General features: G+C 48.9%; 1 protein-coding gene across 2 annotated transcripts in view; it reads right to left on the bottom strand.

The window, feature by feature from the left end:
• CLPB (ClpB homolog, mitochondrial AAA ATPase chaperonin) overlaps positions 1-20,008 on the bottom strand; it is a 105,601-nt gene that overhangs the window by 43,261 nt on the left and 42,332 nt on the right. For both annotated transcript variants that reach the window (XM_019504373.1, XM_019504382.1), the window contains exons 4-5: positions 9,870-9,967; positions 2,699-2,813 (exon numbers count right to left, since the gene is read on the bottom strand). In XM_019504373.1, coding sequence (XP_019359918.1) covers positions 2,699-2,813; positions 9,870-9,967 — 213 coding nt within the window. The remainder of the gene's footprint in view (positions 1-2,698; positions 2,814-9,869; positions 9,968-20,008) is intronic.

The raw sequence follows: 20,008 nt of genomic DNA, 5'->3' as shown, positions 1-20,008 counted from the left end.
TCACGGTCAGGGCGGTTAGGATCTGGAACCAACTTCCAAGGGAAGTGGTGCTGGCTCCTACCCTGGGGGTCTTTAAGAAGAGGCTCAGTCTTCATGCACCAATCCAAGGATAACATACATCCTGCCACTTCTGTCTCCAGCCCTGTTTGTTATCTGCCATTCTTTGGGTCTCCCTGCTGAAGCCTTGATCACCATCCTACACACTCCCACACAAAGACAAAGGCCCCTGTTTCCAATCCTCTGGTCGCCAGGCTCCTGCTGGCTGTGGCTGCTTGGCTTTTCAGCTTCTTTTGTCTAATAAGCCTTACCCATTCATTTGGGCTCAGCTGTGATCAGGCAGAAATGGGTCTCAGTCTCCAGAGTACTCTGGATGCACACCCTGCAAACTCCACACCAACCATGAGACAAAACACACACAGACACGGACACACACATGCATGGACTCCCAGCAAACTACCAGTCCCATGCAAACCTCCTTGTCTCACCTGCCAGCCACCTGCTCCTCTACTAGATAGTGCTGCCTCCTAAAAAGGTGTCCAAAGATTCAAGAAGAACAAGGAAACCTTTGGCCCGAAGAGACCCAGTCAGCACTTTGCTGCTGAATTGCTAAAAGCGGGTGAGGTGGTAGGGGACTAGACTGCTGGCTGAAGGACTGGATCTAAGTGGGAAACACTGCATAGCCAACCATGTACTCAGGCTAAACTATTTCCTGACAAACTCCCTAACTGCTCTATTAAATGCATGTGTTGCACCAGCATATAGCTCTGCTTCCTAGCAAACAAATAAGAAAACCAGGCAAGCCAAAATTAGTTATGCTATTTTACTTCCTGGGCTTTTTCCTTTTTTGTTCCCTTCTCCCTTGGTATGTCCACAGTGAAAATTGTGGGTCCCTCCTGTATATCTATAAAAGGCCAGTGGATGTAGCAGGGGGAGATCTTGCAGTAACATGCTGCCGATGAAAATGTAATATTTCCAGTATTTGCTACAAAATGCCCTCTGAGAATGACTGAGGTGAAAAAGCTCTGAAAGGATTACAATATCTTTCAGTTAGTAGGTTTTTTTTCTTTTTCCCCCCTCTTTTTTTCTACCGAGAGGCTGAATTTCTCGAGAACACAAAGACGTAGCTTTAAGGGTAAAATTTCCCTAGGCACTTAGGACCCTAAATTTCTAACATAAATTTAGGACCAGATTTTTAAAGGCATTTAGGCACCTAACTTTGGCCCTTCAATACTTAGGTGCATGATAATTCAATGGGATGGAGGACCTGAAAGCCACTTTAAGTGCTTTTGAAATGTTTATCTGTAGTCTTCAGAAAAGCAAGACTCCAAGGATGTTTTGGGTCATGCAGGTTAATATAGATTTATCTTACAAATGAGTCCGAGAAGCCGGCAAATACCACAATTCATGATATACAAAGGACACCTGCGTGTGCGTTTCAGATTAGAACGGAGCCCCAAACCAGCAGAACTGCTCTCAGGTTAAGCCTTATGGTGACAAGCAGGTAGGAGTTTTATGTATGTGCAGCCACCCAAGATGCTAGAAAGCCAATAGTGAATGAACATCCTAATTACTGTTATTATGCAAAGCCTCACATGCATACGATTAGTTATTGTATGATCCAGTGTCACCATATTTATCCTGCACATTTCATCCCAGAGAGTACAATGGCGACTCTTAAATGAGGGTACTTGGCACCATTCTTCACAAATTTCTTCAGCCTCTAAACTCTCCTTGCTGATGATGGTGAAATGATCTTGAATAGGATCTTCTCTGCTTGAGGAAAAGGCATCTCTTCCAGCAGCTGTCCTGAGAAAGCACCCTAGCTACTTTCTTGCTCATCACCCTAGGTCCCCATGGGAAAACAACTTGTGACATTTCCATGTTTATGATAGGTGTCAAATGAATGCCACCACGATGGAGAAGAACAGATGCAAGCAGAGAAAACAAGTGGCACAAAAGTGAAACAGAAAGCCATGATTGCATGCACAAGTCAGCAACACTGCAGCTGACACCTTGCTTTGCATTGTTCTGGGAAGCAGTGAGAAGATCTTCTATTCAACAGCCTACTGATGATTCTCCTTTTAAATTAATTCATATTTATGACCTCCTAGCACAGTGGTTCTGAACCTTGCTAAGACTCAAGGCACCCTTCGGAAAAAGTCAGCTCTTAGTTTTTACTCAGCTTTTGACTACAGAAAAATACTAGCACAATTCTTCTGTTGCAAAGAACTCAGAAAGACCGCAACAGGCTAGAATGGCTTTGATACCATGGATTCCTATTTAAAATCTCTCGGTGGATCACGTGACTCACGTTTGTGTACCTAACAGTGCTAATATTGCGTGGACCCCATGACATTCTTGAAAGGATCTCCACGCACCCTGGTTGAGAATCACTGCCCTAGCAAGATTAGTTGTGATTCCCCACTTCGGGGCCAGTCGGTGTCACTCACACACTGGCCAAATGAATCGATATCCCCGTCCCATCTCTTCCACTCAAGGAACATTTACGCTTCCTTTGCATGAGAGAGTATGGGACCTCACTGAGATATCATTGCCTCTCACCTCTGCAGACCAGCACATCTCTACAGCCTTGCTGCAATTAGCCCAGATCCATGCATTTCAGGTATATGATGGTTTTCCTTTTGCATATCAATTTTAGAGAAGCATGGCACGAGAAAGACAGAGCCAGCAACCTTACCAGCTCCCACAGTCACTATGGCACTCTCTTGGCCGATGATGTGCTCTTTCAGCCGCTGCTCCAGTGGAAATCTGCGCCGTTCCTCTAGCTCTCTCTTCCGCTGCTCTTCCTGGAACTGCGGAGAGGAAGCGAGGGCCGTGACTAAAATGTTTTCTGACCAAACAATAACATTGATAACGCATCTTTCGCACAAAGAACCACAAAGCACTTGGCAAACATATATTCCAGCTGTCCCAGGGGGATCACTCTGCCCAGCTGCTCAAAAGCAGGCACAACTGAAGGGTACTCAGTAGTTTAACAGCCTCCAGAGCAGAAAGTTAAAATTCTGGAGAAAGAGTGAATGATATTGTCCATGCCCCTCCCCCTGCCATTGCTGCACTCCATGCAGGCGGCTCCCACTAGCTCCCTTGCTGCGTTGCACCGTGGGCTTGTCTGGAGCTGTGGGCTGCACCCTTTGGGACTGGAGCAAGAAGCAAAAGCTAGGGATGAGATGGGGAGCCTGGAGCCCTTGGCTGTAGCAGCAGCCAGCAATAGGGGGAGCAGAGGCTGGGTAGGAGCCTGGAGCCACACATTAACTCCTTGCAAGCTGCATGTGGCCTGTGGGCTGCCAGCTGGACAGCCCTGATCTATGTCATAAAACGGCAGGGGTGCTGGGGGTGGAAATGTACATAGCTGAAGGTAATTAGCTAAGCTGGACTTTGAGCTGGGATCTATAATGACCAGGACACTTGATTCTACATCTCTTAGGAAAGATACTTGATTCTGCATCTCCTAGGAAAGAAAGCTGTTCCAAAAGTACCCTGGATCCTACGGCCATGCTAGGGACATGGTTTCAGTACTAGATCAGGGGAAAGAGCGCTACTGACCAAGATTCCCTGATGGACACTGAGCAAAGCACAAACCTCCTTGCCATGAAAAATAAAAAGATAAAACATAAAACCTTATTCTTGTCTACGTTCCCTTGACACTTGATTCCTGGAATTTGCTGTATTTAAAGCAAAATGCAGCCCCCCAACCTCCTTCCTGGTTGAGGCCACCGACACAGACAGCCCATGCTTCAGCCTCTCCATGAACACCCTGTCAATGTAGGTAGGGCTTTGGAAGTCATCTTCAAAGCCATGAACCCACCAGTGCCCAGCTCCATCCTGAACTGCCAGGACAGCGGCGCTCCCCAGGGAAAAGGCAGATCACAAAGTGCAGAGGGAGAGGGGACCCAGCTACAGAACGACCTTCCAGAGGAAATCCTGCGGCCAGTGCCCTTTTCAAAACCAACCAGAATACCATTCACAGCCGTGGATGTGGAACATGGGAGCTGTGGAACCTGCTTCCCTTAGTCCGGGACGAAGGTGTCAGTGGCAGGGTGGAGAACAGCACATGTGCCTCCAGACTTGTGGCTCAATCTCATCGCCAGACAATGCTAACCCCGCTTGCAATCTGGATACACAGTAGTCTGAAGAAAAGGCCTCTTCCCAGTGCAGGGGGATAGCTAAAAGGAGATCTTCTCAAAAGAACACCTGGGATTTCTACTGGTGTGTAGTTAAGCCAGGGGTGCGTAGTGTAAGCTGGATCTGGCCCCTGGCGCCATGTCATCCAACCCATAGGGTTCCCCATGGATCTGTGATAGCCCTGTAGGCCATAACTCTGCGTGCTAGATGGGTACACAGGGTGGTACACAGGGCCCCATGGTCCCATGCTCACATGCAAGGCTTGGCAGGGACATGCAGAGCCCTGGAGCCTGATCCCAGAATATGGGACCAGGTGGGGGCAGGTCTCAGGACCCAATTCCAGCATATGGGGCTAGGCGGGGGCAGGACAAGACCTAATCCCAGTGCATGGGATCCAACTTAACCCATGGACCAACCCTGTGCTACTCATCTGGCCCGTGGGGCCAAAAGGTTGAGTGCCACTGGCCTGAGCACTTAAACCATCTTCTGAAGGGGGAACACTCATAAGAGCAGAAAAGGCTGTTATGAAAGTAGCAGTGACATATGGGTAAAACCTGGTAGCTGTTTTGCTGGCCTTTTGATATGGCAGTGACCTCCATAGATGTTAAAAAAATATACAAACCAAACAATCCAACTGTGGCTGATGTGATCAGTCTGCTGCAAAACGGAGAGATCCCATCAGTCCTGAGGTTTCATCTGGAGCAATAACTTCACTGCCAACCCCAGCGGACTGACACAGGCAGGACCGAAGCCAGCGTGTCAATGGTGCATCTCCCTCAGGCTTTCTATATATCACCAGGCACAAAATGCTGAAGCTCCTTCTATTTATCTGCGTCTGTGTCTTTCTCTATATCCAGACAGGTTCATTCTTTTTCCTTTTCCCTCCCCTTTTCTTTTCCTTTTTGTACAGTCTGAGGAACGTATGCTCTGCTGTCGGAGCAGCAATGTACGGTGCTGGTTTATATGGAGAGGAAAAGGACTTCTGAAGGGGATGAGTAATGCAAGAGCCACGCACGGCTCCTGTCTTTGGAAACCTTGTCTCTCTCTGGGAAGACTGAGTCTCCCAGCACCTATGACTTGTAATGTCAAGTTTCTGCATGCAAAAGCACAAGAGATTCTGGGGAGGAGGCAGGTCAGGCAGCTGACAAAGGGGCTGCACTCTCAATCCCCCACCAGGTAGAAAAGCCTGCTGCGGCGCTTTGAGAACCTGCCCTCCCAAAGTTTCTGCTCTGTGCCTTGTCTGGGCAGGCTATTGCAAAATCATAAAATCATAGACTATGAGGGTCGGAGGGGACCTTAGGAGGTCACATCTAGTCCAACCCTGTGCAAAGCAGGACCAGCCCCAACTACATCATCCCAGCAAAGGCTTTGTCTAGCCGGGGATTCAAAACCTCCAAGGATGGAGAGTCCGCAACTTCTCTAAGTCATCTGTTCCAGTGCCTCACCACCTTCCGAGTGAGAAAGTTCTCCCTAATATCTAACCTCAACCTCCCCTGCTGCAGCTTGAGCCCATTGCTCCTTGTCCTTTCACCTGCCCCCACTGAGACCAGCCCAGCTCCATCCTCTTTGCACCCCGCTGCAGGGAGCTGAAGGCTGTTATCAAATCCCCATAGTCTTCTCTTCTCCTTACTCAATCAGCCCAGTTCCCTCAGTCTTTCCTCACCAGTCATGTGCCTCAGCCCCTCAACCATTGTCGTTGCCCTCCGCTGGACTCTCTCCAACTTGTCCACATCCTTTCTGTCGTGGGGCCCACAGCTGGACACAGGACTGGAGATGTGGCCTCCCCAGCGCTGAATAGAGGCGAGGAATCACTTCCCTCGATCTGCTGGCAACGCTCCTACCGATGCAGCCCAGGATGCCGTTAGCTTTCTTGGCAACAAGGGCACACTGCTGGCTCCTATTCAGCTTATTGTCCACTGTCCCCCCCAGGTCCTTTTCGGCAGAATCAACTTACTCAGTGCAGAGACAAAAGGAGGGACTTCCCCGGTGGCAACGCTGCCCTGGGACTGGCAAGGCAGTCTTTGGAAGGTGGCTGTATGGCAGTATCTGCAGTGGCTGTGCCAAACACTTGTTTCCACTTCCATGTGGAAGTGGGGCTATTGCAACCCCTTCCCTCTGCTCCAAGCCCTTCATCCAGAGCAGGGCCAGATCTCATGTGAGGCTCTCACTCTCTCTGGTTAGCGATCACTTCTGCTGATTTCTTTTATCCCAACCCTTCTCCTCTCTGTGCAGAACCAGACGAGGCTTCCTCTGCAGTGGGTCTGCACTGTTCCTTCAATGGCAGAGCGTACCTCCTTTCTGTCACCCTCACAGAAGCATCAGGGTTAGCCACTCAAGCGCTGGGCTCATGCTGGCTGGCACTAGACTGGTTCTGCTCTGGGAAGCAGCCACCCAGCGAGCCTGCCCTTGTTTAGTTTTGACATCCGGCCAACGGTTTGCTGGGCTGGTGACTGGCAGCCGCCAGAAGCAACACCCCCTCCTTGCACGGGGTGTGAGATGCTATCCGCTGGGACTGTGTCGATAACTGATTAAACTTTCATGGAACATCATTGGCATCTAAGTGGATTACACTGAGGTTACGTGCTTGGAAAGAGATGCGGGGGCTGAGACTCCTGGCGGGAGCCAAGAGATCATCCGTGTTCATAGGGGCTAAGAGGTTCTTGCAAGATGGTGCCAAGCACAGAAGAAAAGAGCCCATCTCTTTAATCAGAGACATGCTCTATTAGCTGCTTCAGACCTCACCTTGAGATAGCAGTGCCCGGCTTCCCGCTGCTACTACGGGCATGGTAATCATGCTCACTGGCTTTTATTATTCTTTATCCGGCATGGCACCTCTCCCAAGCTTGATTTCATTTACGGGAAAATATTCAGAGAAGAGAGGTTCAAAAGCACAGCTGCGGTGAGACTGAACGCCTACAAACAACCTGGGAATGTGGAGGACACAGCATCTTTTACATTACAGGAAAAGGAATTTAAAAGATTAACACAACCATGATTGTAAACTTGTTTTCAGCCGGAAAACGTGTCAGGGATATGAAGTAAGCTAGGGAAGTAACAACAGACTTCAATAGACCTTTAGGGGCAGTCTGTTCCCATCAAGGGGCAAATGGGCCCCTGGCGTAACTCTGTGGGTTACAAAGGGGCTGCAGCCAGTGGCTTCTATGAGGTCAGTGAGACCCCGGCTTTATTCTCTAACGTATACAACTGTGTCGGCAGGTCCATGGGCAGGCACTTTGCGGAGGTCTACTACTCAGATATCCAGAATAGGATGGGCAAGGTATAAAAGACCAGTAGAAACATGGAGATCCAGTGGTCTGAGATGGCCCAGGATCTGCAGGACCTATAATTCAGTTCTGGCTGTGGCACTGACAGGGAAATGGGGCTTTCAGAGAAGCCTGGGAAACACCAGGAGGACTGGCTCTAAGTTGCTGTCTTGCGGCTTCTGTGGGAGTCTTGGCAGAGGGGTCAAGACCTGAATGGGCACAGGGACTACCTTAGGATAAGGGAGTACAAACAGTAAGAACAGGGCAGATGGAGGCAGGGTCAGGTGGTCTGCAGTAACTATCTATGTGCATACTCTTTATCTGAAGGTAAAACGGTGAAAAAAGGGCAAGAGACTACAGTTTAGCTTCCCCTTCCCATCAGGGCTGGTGCACGGGCAGTGGAAACTGGGCAGACGCAAAGGGTCCAAAGCCAGTCAGGACCTCCACTGCATTATGCTTATGGTTTGGGTTGGGTGTGCAGGAGCATAGGAGCCCCGCTCTTGCCCGCTGCGTGCACACGGACAGCTACTGGCTTCATTTGCTGCTCTACCGTGGCTCAGAGCTTCAACCCCACAGACGAGTGCCGTGCACATGGAGCAAGCCCTCGCCGAATACCTCTTTGCAAACAAATTAAAAATACATATGAAAACTCCTTGTTACTCTGTCATGGGGATATGTAAATAAAATAGATGGGCTGTGCCCATCCGGTTAATAGCCCTGCCAATTCATTCTCCAGCAGTGATTAAAACGAGCAATAAATTCTCAAAGACTCTCGGTGGAACGCAGAGGCAGAAGTGGAGTACGGCCCCAGTAGCGCCACGTCCCCCTCAGCTGAATATTCATCACCAGCCAGCTTCCCAGACTTATGCTTTATATCCGCATGCAATCGTTTTCATTGACGGCATCCTCCCCTCTATATTTCCTCTCTCCCCACTATCTATTAGTTAAGCGCGAAAACTGATGCAGCTTTTAAAACAGTTTCCAAGTTAAAAGGGCAGCTTCATGCACTGATGCTGGGCTCCAGAGACTATTTAACCAGGAGAGGATCTCCCCCGCTCACCCCCTCTCAGTGATTTAAAGATTTTGTCTCCAATGTTTCTGCTTTCAAACTTTGGCAGAACCGTTCTGATTGCTAAAGCTGCCTCCAAGCTATGCCTCCGGCCAATCTGAGAAGCCACCAGCTCTGTAGAGGACTACCACATTCAAGCTCTTTTTAGCTGGGAACAGAAGGGAATGGTGTCAGAGAGCAGGATGAGCAGGGGTCTAGGGCTAGAGCAGGCAGTTAGCAACCTGGAAACTGGGTACATTTGGCTCCATCAAAGACCTTCTGTGTGAGGGCAGCCAAGACAATCATGTTGCCTTTCACTGGCTAAACATGATTCTGCCTCTATCTAAGATGCTAGCTGGTACTTAAGAGCATGCTTATTAGCATGTTACCTGACACATTTCCCAGCCTGGACAAGCCCTCCAGCCCATGTTATCAAAACTGCAAATTCAGCGCCTAATGCTAGACATCCAGAAACTGAAGCACCCCAAACGAAGCCTAATTTTTACATACAGGAGCCTAAACTTCTCTGGGCCTCAGTTTTCCCATCTGTAAAATGGGGGTGATGATCCATGCATCACAGGGGTTTGTGAAGCTTCATGCCTTGATTGACCCAAGATTCGTGAAAGAAGGGCATTCCCAAAGTGTAAGTCATTATTACTACTTTATAATGATGCTGCTTCTCTTTTAAGCAGAACCTGTATCCACTAATCTTAGTGGCAGTTTAACAGGAGGCACTAATAATTGGGAATTTTTCTTGTTAGAGATGATGATTATCTTGAGAACAGGTAAAAGGTGAACATGTTTTCCCCAGTGCCCCAAGCCCTGAGTCTGTATGTCCCCCTCCTTAATCAATGCAGTTGTGGTTCCCTCCTCTTCTTAGCCACAAAACTTCTACAAACGACAACTCATTAATGAAGCAGGATGACTTTGTGCACCCGCTGAAGGAGACGAGTATGGGAGAGGTTAGGGGAGCAGTCGACAGACACAGCAGAAGTCAGTGTCTGATCCAAGACCAGTGCTCAGAAGTTACAGGATCTCACCTGTCCCTGGACAGCTAGGCCAGGCCTGTCTCAAGGATCAATCATACCCCTCGCAATCCCAGGGATTTCAGAAGAAAAAGGTGGGACTGGCATTCCGATTTTACCCCACGCTGCTTGGAGGCTATGTAGGTGACAAGACAATATTGCTTGCGCTGTGCACTTCAGTGCCACACTAACAGGCCGTGCAGAAGGGGAGAATGAGCAGCCACAGAGGTCCCCAAGGATGCTTCTACTAATTTCTGTAGGTTTTAATTGTGCATTGTGTCACTTCAGGTCATTCTTGAAAACTCCCTGTACGTCTTACAAGGGTGCAGTTAGGGGCGTCACCCAGGTCCCCTATGGCAGGCAATCTACAACCACCTGAACCTGACTCACCTTTGTTTCCGAAGCCTTCAGCAGTTTCATGACTTCCCCTTCGCGGGCATAATCCAGCGGCGTGTGTCCCATTTCATTCTTCTGCAGGGGGTTGGCTCCTGACCAGAGGGGGAGAAAGGAGAGATCAGAGTTCAAACCTGGGACAGAATAGACATGAAGAGCAAACCTGCGACCCCCAGGGCTAGCCAGTATCTCCCTCTACCCTTTGCTCTGAGCAGTAGCGAGATCAGAAGTGGACAATGTCCAACCAGCAGTTACATGCACGGACGTCACAGGAACAACAAAAGGGAAGTGTCACTTGGAACAACTGGCCTGGCAGGGAAAAGCTGCAGCGGCAATAAAGGCCCATGGAGCGACCAAAAGAAAACAGAGCTTCACAAAAGCAGCAGCTACTAAGCTTAGGGCAGGCAAACAGGACTACAGCAGCTTCGATTGGATACGGCATTCTTCTCCACTTCCTGGTCTACACTGTAGTCCAGAACGGCTGTAGCCTGTAAAACAGCTGTTGCCTTATGCCACAAAGGTGGCTGTATTGTAACTGTGACAACTCTTTACCAAAGGCAACTTGTCGTTCACTCGAGAGGCTCACATAGACTCAGGGAAGAAGTTCTACCCTAAGCACTGACAAAACTCACACCCCCTCTCCCACTGAGCAACACAGCAGCCGTGATGGGATAGGGCAAAATATGGCATGCTACAAAAGCACTAGTAGGATGATGTAGCTGGGGATGGTTCTGCTTTGAGCAGGGGGTTGGACTAGATGTGACCTTCTGAGGTCCCTTCTCACCCTCATTTTCTGTGTTTCTACATGCTGTACTCCAAGGCAGGGAGAAAGAGATGCAACTTGCTTGCCTAAGGAAATAGGCAGAGATGGGTGCACCAAAGATGTCAATCGAGGACTCTCAGGGGATCCCAGCATGTCATGGTGCCCTGGCAAGGGCAGAGGCCGGACCAAGTGCCATCCCACACAGGTCACACTGCTGTAGCCTGCTGCCTCCAGCTACGCAACTGTTCCAGCTGCCTGTGACCTGAAGCTCTGCTGCTTCAATTGCTACACCTGACTAGATGGGTCATCTTTCAAGTGATAGCACCTTTGCAAACCCTAAACCCAAGACAAAAAGCAAAGACCTGCAGTGCTGCATTCAGGGTCTGTGCTGTTGCTCCAATGTTTGCCTGTCCAACTGTAATGTTTACAGGAGAAGAAAGTTAATGTGTGCAACACTAAGAAAAAAGGCGAACTTCCCAATTACACTTCCCTTCAAACTATACAAAGGGTGACAAACATTTTCCCCTGTTAACTTCTTTCTTTTTAATCTCTTATTTGGCAGAGCAGACTGAGAAACAAGCAGCTGGCAGCCTGAATTAACCTAACCCGATGAGGCTACATTTCAGGGACAGCGACTCTGACATTTCTGCAGGACCCAACTCTGCGGTTCCGATTTTTGCCTCTAAAATGCAGCGCGCTCTGTGCTGTACACTACCTGTGCTCAATAAGAACGAACCGCAATCCTAATAAACTGAAGAGCTGAGCGCGGCCTTTGCTATCCGAGCCAGAGAGACGGCGAGATGAGCCATCTCTAAGCATGGGCATTGGGGATCTATATTTGCTTACAGAATGAAAAATGTACTCCATAAACATTCGACACAGAGTAATTTCTATTGTGAGCCGTGTCATTGCAAATAAAGAATATGATCGAGACAGGTGAGATTATATACTGCCTGAGCTGGCCACTCGATATCTTTTAAAGAGACAGTGCTTTGAAAGCATGCTCCCTCCAGCTCTGATGCTGTTCGAAGACACCGTCAGCATTACACTCGGTAGTGAAAAGGGAAAGTTGTCCAAGCTCTCCAAATGATGACATCCTTGAGGCCAGACCTGCTTTCATTGGAAGCAACGAGCGTGGATTGTTTTTTTCCCCCCCCTCCCCAAGATCTATCAATAATGGCTATCCAATATTGGCCTAATCCCCCTGTTAATGGCTTTGACGACTTGACTAATTGCTGCAATAATTGATAGAACCTGACTTGTACAACTGTTCGATTTTACCGCAAGTACTGACGGCAATAAAATATTATGCCACCATAAATAACGGTGTCGCTTTGCTTGCTAACGCAACGCAAAAGTGGCTACTACTTCATCAGAGGCTTGGCCTGACCTCCTTTCTCCGGTCCCCCCCCTGCAGCCCTCCTCCCCTGCAGCTAGTCTGAATAGCACTGCCTTTTGGACACCGCTGCCTTGGCAATCTATTGTGTGTGCACCGAGAGGGCTCCAACCTTTAGATCCTTAATAGGAGGCAATTTGTCACCTCCCACTAGCTGTCTCTAGCTGGGGATCAACACCTGGGCAACACCCCAGGCTGTGTGAGGCACCCACCTCCCCTCCCTCCCCAGCACTCCTCATATTAGTAGGCTCTGGCTTATAATATTTGATAAATAGCGCTCCAGTTCACTTCCAGCATCTGTGCCGCGCCATGTAGCCAGAGCAGCTGCAGAAGGTCACTCATTGGGGAAATATGTTTCTGTCAGTGGTATTGAAAAAAGTTTAGTGGAGTGACAGGTCTCAATTTTTCAAATGTTATTAACTCCATCCTCTTAACCATTTGTCTTGAATTCCTTCAGATTCTGGATAACTGTCAATAGAGGCTCCTGGCGGGAGGGTGCTGGCGCCTTGCAAGTTGGAGGCTGCTTTACTCAGTGGCTAGTTTTTACTAACTCAAGGGTGGTGGTGGGGGGGATAATGAAAGGAGGGGATTAGCCCATGCGCAGCACAGGGAAGCAGCGACTCAAGCTAGACCTCTGGCGGGAGGCTGATTTTCCAGATCTCCTGGCCCGGCAAGGGCAGCGGGAAGGTTGGAGCAGGATTCCTAGCAGGGATTTTGGCAGGGCTTTGTTGTTTCGTGAAGTTGTAGGCTGTTGTGATGGGACACAGATTTCCTGCATGACCCCGGTGTGCAAATCATTTGAGGGGTATGTTTGCCATGCAAGAAAGGTGCGCTCTTCGCCTGGTTTGGCTAGCCAGAGTTATCTGTGGCGTGGGTGGCAGGTGCAATGAGAACAAAGCAACTTTGGGCCACAGGCTACTAAGACCACCCTGCCTTAGCTGCTATTTTAACTTGAGTTGGCCATCTCTGATCCTCCAGCTTAGGTATGAACGTGCTTTTTTTCTGAAGCATAAACACCCCCTCCTCATTTTTATGGGGGTGGGTGGGAGCAGGGGAGGGGGTACTTCCGCTGCTAGTGGGCTAACGAGGAGCTTACGCAATACCGATGTGGCCATGAATACGCCGATACACAAGTCCTTTCTTCTCGAGGCTGGACAGAAAAATGCTGGCACATCTGGCACTGAGAGACTGGAAGCAGTACCAGCCTTAGCGGGAGCCTAGCACTTGGTACACTCAGCTCTCGTGTCAACTGCCCCACAGAAGGCCAATCCACCAGCGCACAGCTACCTTCGTGCTGTCAGCCCGGTCCCCTCACAGACTGTGCTGAGTCCTTACCCGGCGATACGGGAGCTGAGCAAATGACCCACCCACCATCCTACCGGACTCCCCTTCCCTTTGTTCGAGCACTGGAGGCGCAATGAAGACAGCGATCGAGTACCCTGCCGTTAGACCCTCGTGGAGCAGGAGCCAGTGCAACTGGCAGGTCTGACCTGCAGCTGCTCTCCCCAGCTGCGAGAGGCTTTTCATTTCCAAAGGCACAACACAAACTCCAAAGCAAAACTGATTGGGCTGAAGCACGGATGCTTCTTTTGCAAGCATAGGAGCCTCCCCGTGGGACTGATCCTAAAGACGCTTGCTCATGTGATACTGCCTGGTTCTTCTACAGGTGGCCAAGTGAGGGAGAGTGGCAGACTCCGTGTGTCCCTGCACGGGGTTTAGCCAGAGTCTCATCGGTTCCTGCCCCGAATCACTGTGAGCGGTGCTGGCTGGCTGAAACCAGGCAGGGAGGAAGCACAGGAGAAGCCAATGCTTTGGCATGCACACCCCGGCTTTCCAGCGGTATTAGCTTAGGGACCCAAGCCAAACCACAGGCTGCGCTCTGGTGCGCCGCACGAAACGCAGGGCAGGATTCTGCCCACGTAAAGAAGAGCGGGCAGGAGCGGGCTCACTGCTTCTCTCAGGCAAACGCCCGGGTCTCAAGACTTTTTCTTTTGATAAAAACAAAAAGATGACGATGAGCCCAAAAAGACCTAGGAAGGAAGCCCAAGTCTCTAGATGAGGGTGTTGGCTGGGATGACCTGGCCATGGCTGGGGATGGTGACTGGACTGTGCCAATGCTCCTGCTAGGACTCAACTCTGGAGGGTCCTGGCTGGGGGGTCTTGCCCCTCCATTTAGGGTCAGACCGATGCTGCATTTGGGGGCAGGAAGGAAAGTTCCTCCTTGGTCAGACTGAGATGGACTTGGTGGGGGTGGGTCTGCCTTCCCTTGTAGTTGGAGGCATGGCTCTCTACCTGGGATCTCTTGAGTGTATAACCTTTTTACAGAAGCAGGGCATTGGCCCCTGCGGTCCCCCTGCTTTCATCTGTGCCAGGTTCAGGTGTGACGCCTTGTGTTACACAAGGGGTTAACTGAGTAGTTTTACTAAGAGGTCAGATTATGTTCTGTACGGGATGGTTTGGACAGGGACGATCCTGCCTCAGGCAGGGAGTTGGACTAGATGACGTCTGGAGGTCCCTCCCAGCCCGACTTCTCTACGATTTCAATGAAGATCTGTGGAATCCAACAGCTACTGTCAGGAACAACAACGGCTCCTCCGACCAGGTCAGATGCAAGCAAACTGCCTTCACAGGCAAACGCGCGTACACACACACACAGAACCAAAGGCGTTAAAAGTAATTTGCTGCTGTGGTTACACCTCTCCATGGCCCTGTTTCACTGCCAAAACAGCCCAGGATTCACTGGCCTGCCTGATGGGCAGGGGATTGCACAATGTCATCAGCCATCATCTGTGACAAGCAGTGACATTCTTATTGCTCTACATGGCTAGTTAAAGTAATAGAGAAAGACTTCTGTCCTCCTGAGCCTTCACTGATTGAATTAGCATGATCACCCTTTTTTCCTGTAAAATAAACCTATTTTTAAATCAATAGGGTGCAAGTACTTCACAGGTAGCTCTTACCACGCAGTGTGAACATACAACAGCTTCTGTGGGCTAGAAGTAGCCGCCAGGGCCTGTAATCCTGGCCTTCTTTTGTGTCCGATTGTTTAGAGACACAAGAGAGGCATCGTCAGTGGGACCTTCAACGGGAGGATGCTGGCACTGCTCCGTTTCCTGAGTGGCAGCGACTCACCTCTGCCCAAAATCGAGCCGTCCCTTCAAGCGATGCTTCCCTGCAGGGCGGATGCTTCTCACTGTTGGTGCACACCCTGGAAGAGGCTTCAAGTCTCAGCAAGGGGAGGATGGGACAGAATTTGCATGTGAACACAGATGACTTAGGAGCCTCTGAATATCACCCTCACCGCCTTTCAGGGTTTCCACCAACTTCCCCGGCCATTCTGCCTCGGTTAGCATTTTCAAAAGTCGGGCATCTCGATGGATTCACCAACCACAGCTAATTTTGCCCTTAGTCCCACCTGTGAAAACCCAGTGGAAGCCACACTGGGAAACATGTGAGAGGTGGCACTGCCCAGACAATATTAATGGGTTCAGATCTACTAAAGACTCAGAAGTGCAACACCTTGAACACGTGTACTAGTTGGGGATGGTCCTGCTTTGAGCAGGGGTTGGACTAGAAGACCTACTAAGGTCCTTTCTGGCTCTAATTTTCTATGATTTCTATATGTTCATCAACCTAACACAGCCAAGTAGGGATTCTGATTCCATCCATCAACTCAAGCTAGAGAACAGGAGGAATTACTCCTTAAACACGTGCTATAATTCAGAAAGGAAACCTGTACTGTTATGCAGAAATCTCAGGCAGCCACTGTGACATCCTTAGCCTTCCCAAAGTTTATAGATGACCATGCTTTAACACAAAAGCTATTGTTCCCAGCATGCTGGAACTCCACAGAAGACCTCATTGTGGTAGACAATAGTAGGTTAAATCATTGTACAGAAAACAGGTTGTTGCCTGGGAACCAGTGTTCGTGGCCTGCTTGTGTTCAATGGGGGCAAATCCCAGACAGCCCCAGCTAGTAATGGGTATGTCTGTGCTTCCAAAGGGCTAATTTTACAAAGCTAAAGGCAAACAAGCTGGGAGGGAACGTGTAAGCAGAAAGTCCAAGTGAAAATTTGGGAGATTTTTCTTTATGGAGAGTTTATCAAGATGGCCAAAAAGGTAGATACCACCATAAACAAAGAGAACAACTTTGACTAACAGCTCATCCCGTTTCAGTGGCACAGGCAGCCATTAGAAATAACAAGGCAATACATAACAAAAGCAAAAACAGCAAATAAATAGCAATTCCTAGGAATCAGACATTATTAAGTGTAGAAAATTGACACGGAAAGCTAAAGATCTCAAAGAAAAAGATAATAGCTGGCAGGCTAAAGACCAATGCAAGGAGGGGTTTTAGCACCTTGTGAACAAAATAAGTTCCAAAAATGACACTGGTCCATTATTAGATGGAGATGGCAAAACTGTTAATGATGCAGAAAAGGAAGAAGAATTTGATAATTATTCATTTCTACATTTGGGGGGAAAGCAGAATGATGTGCTAACACTATACAAGGATGATGGAATAATTTTCAGTTCAACAGAAACCAAGAAGGGTATTAAACAACAGCAACTTTGAATTCTGGATAATTTGCTCCCAAGAGTCATGGAAGTGTTGGCTAAGAAGATCTCTGTCCCTGCTGAAGTTAATTTTCTATTAGATTTAAGAATATCAAGGAATTTTCAGGAGATTTGGAAAGTATTAATTGTCTGACAATCACAAGCAGGATAACCAAAAGTAACTAAAGATCAGGTACCCTGACATCAACCCTGGACAAAATAATGGAAAAGCTGACACAGATTCTGTTAATAAAGAACTCACAGATATGTCTGTTATTAATGCTCGTTAAGACAGAAAATAGTCCTTGTCAAACAACCCTGATTTCACTCTTTGACAAGATCACAAATTTGGCAGGTAAAGGTAACTGTGTTGATATATCTGTTCCTTTATAAGGCACCTGATTTAGTCACACAGAACAGCCTAATTAAAACGGAGTACTATACAATAGCAATAGAGTATATAATAATGGATTAAGAACTGACTACCAGATCTCAAAGAAGTGCTATCAGTGAAGAATGATTATTCAAACAGGGTGCATCTAGTAAGAATAAGCAGGGATAAATAGACTCTAGTTGCCATTTTCTTCATTACTACAGAAAAATATAAAGGCACTGCTGGGGGGGGCAGAGCACAAGGACAGGTAGAATAAGAAATTATGAGTACAGACAGTGATAAAGAGTAATCTAGATCAGTTGAAAACACAGACCCTAAACGAAATGCATGCCACTCATCTAGGGGCAAGGACTGCAATCCATGCCGACAAGATCCTACAGGACAAGCACCTAAACATGAGCATCGTTGAAGTGCTCTGGCTAGAAGGACCAGTGTGATCCCGTCTCTTTCTAGCAATCTTTCTTCTTGGAACAATACTTCCCGTACTCAAAGAAGCTAAAGACCTGCTGGTGACACCAGTGTGCAGCCATGCATTGATCTGTAGCATGCTTCCACTCCTGCCCGGGCCCTTCCTCTTAACCAGAAGGATCGAGGACAACACCACCTGACGCCGTGCCCTGTTGCCCTTGCACCCAGAGCCCTTTGGTCACTTTGGATCTGCCAAAGGGCCCATCAGGTTAAGTCCTTTTTAGCTGTGACTCTGTGCAAAGCAGCACTTCGTTCACAAGAGAAGCAACATTGCAAGATGTACTTTAAGAATCACTCGTGGTCGTGCTGAGCTATGTAGCAGCACTACAATAGGGCAAGACTATGTCACCCGAAGCTAAGAAAACTGAAGCCACTTTAAAATCTGACCCTGTCTCATTTGTTTCATAGCTGTGTGATCACAGCAACAGGACCTGCTGTGGTAAACAGAGCAATGACCAGCCCCTGCCTGGAGGAACTGCCAGTGTAAACAGACCAAACAAAGACTGGAAGAGGAGCACAGAGAGGTGAAGTGAGCTTCCTGGGAGCACTAGCACACAAGAGGAGGGTTGGGCCAGGGCCTGAAGCGCACTGCACTGGGGCCCCACATAACACTGAGACAACTGGGTCCCACTGCCATAAATACCCCATGCCTCACTTTTGCAAGAAAGCAAGCAAACCCCTTCCTGCTCCTCCCTCGGTTTCTTTGCTCCGACACTCACTCTTGCGGACTGCCTTTTACACAGATATTGCAAAGCTTGCTCCCACGGGATAGATGGAGCAGGGACAGGCTGTTCCTTGCTGGCTATTCATTTTTCAGGCACAGTGCATGTGAGACACCTGCCTAGACAGTTCTGGTTGAGCACCATGAGTTCTTACCAAACCAGGCAATTGAGGCCCAGGTTCTGCTTTCAATTATGCTTGGTTAAAACCCAAGTTCCTCTTACTGTGGAAGGGCTTTGATCAGAATCAAGCCCGCTTGCTAAAATATTATTTCATTGCATCCTCAAGCAAGAAGGACCAAATAGACCAAACATAAACCTTATGCTTTGAGTGGAAAAGACGTGCTAGGAAAGAAAACTACCATAGTGCATTCGTTTGGAGCCTTGTGGAACTGGAAACCGATTGTATTTGAATGGTGTCAGAATTAAGAAAACCGAGTCAGCTCAGCATCATGTCCCCAACCATGGTAAGCAGTAGATCGCAGACTGATAGACAATTAGGGTTGGAAGGGACCACAGGAGGTCCCATCTAGTGCAACCCCCAGCTCCAAGCAGGACCAGCCCCAACTACATCATCCCAGCCAAGGCTTGGTTTACCTGGGTCTTCAAAACCTCCAAGGATGGAGACTCCACCACCTCTCTGGGAAGCCCGTTCCAGTGCTTTACTACCCTATTAATGACAAAGCTTTTCCTAATATCCAACCTCAACTTTCCTTGCTGCAACTTGAGCCCATTGCTCCTTGTCCTGTCATCTGCCCCCACTGAGAACAGTCCCGCTCCATCCCCTTTGCACCCCACTGCAGGGAGTTGAAGGCTGCTATCAAATCCCTCCTCGGTCTTCTCTTCTCCAAACTAAATCAGATCAGTTCCCTTGGTTTCTCCTCACCAGTCACGTGCCCCAGCCATATTCATTACCTTCCACTGGACTCTCCAATTTCTGTCGTAGGGGGCCCAAAACTCGACACAGATGTGGCCTCACCAGTGCTGAACAGAGGGGAAGAATCACTTCCCTTGATCTGCTAGCACCGCTCCTACCAATACAGCCCAGGATGCCATTAGCCTTCTTGGCAACAAGGACACACTTGACGCTTCAGAGCCGTGGCTCTTAACCTTTTAAGACTTGAGGCACCCTTGATAACTTTTCAGAAATTAGTGGTACCCCATTTAAAGACAAATTTGTTTCTTAAAATGCTTATTTGCTTGCACCCCATGGCACCCTCCAAAGGATTTCACAGGGGAGGCAGGGTGGGCAAGACCCCAATGGAAGCATGGCCAGGGTTGGTACATGGCGTTCAGGGTGACAAGAGCAGGGCAGACTGGGGAGCTTGGGGTGGTTCATTAGATCCATGAAGGAGGAAGGTGTCCCGGCAAGAAGCAGGAGGTAACAATGGCAGCTAGTGCAGAGGCTGGTGCCAGGTGAGGGTGGCAGTCTCAGGACTCTTCTGTGCCCTATTCAGTCTCCTCCCTGTCTGTATCTAAAGGGGTGGGGAGCCGGGTCCCTGCTGCTGTTGCTCCTCCAGGGATTTAAATGCCAGTGCCTGAAGCTGCCACAGCCTCTTCCAGGGTGCTGTAGGACGTCGGTTGAGAATCACTGCTTTAGAGGGACAGTAGATAAACAGGGCATGTCTACTGTGATCTATCCCTCCCTGGCATCGCCCATCATTGCTGTAGGGATGTCGGAGGATGCCTCGATGACTGTTCTGCTTTACTAGTCAGAGGGGACCAGCAGGCATTGGGGGAGTCCCTGTTTCCCCGAGCACGACCAGGAGTGACCAGGAATAATGGTCACAAGCTGGCAGAGGGGAGATTTAGGCTAGATATCAGGAGGTGCTACTTCAC

The sequence above is a fragment of the Gavialis gangeticus genome, unplaced genomic scaffold (assembly GCF_001723915.1).
Source record: "Gavialis gangeticus isolate Ggan-Ray unplaced genomic scaffold, GavGan_comp1, whole genome shotgun sequence".
Taxonomy (NCBI): Eukaryota; Metazoa; Chordata; order Crocodylia; family Gavialidae; genus Gavialis; species Gavialis gangeticus.
Note: the sequence above shows the minus strand (reverse complement) of the source record. Positions and strands in the feature narration are given on the sequence as shown.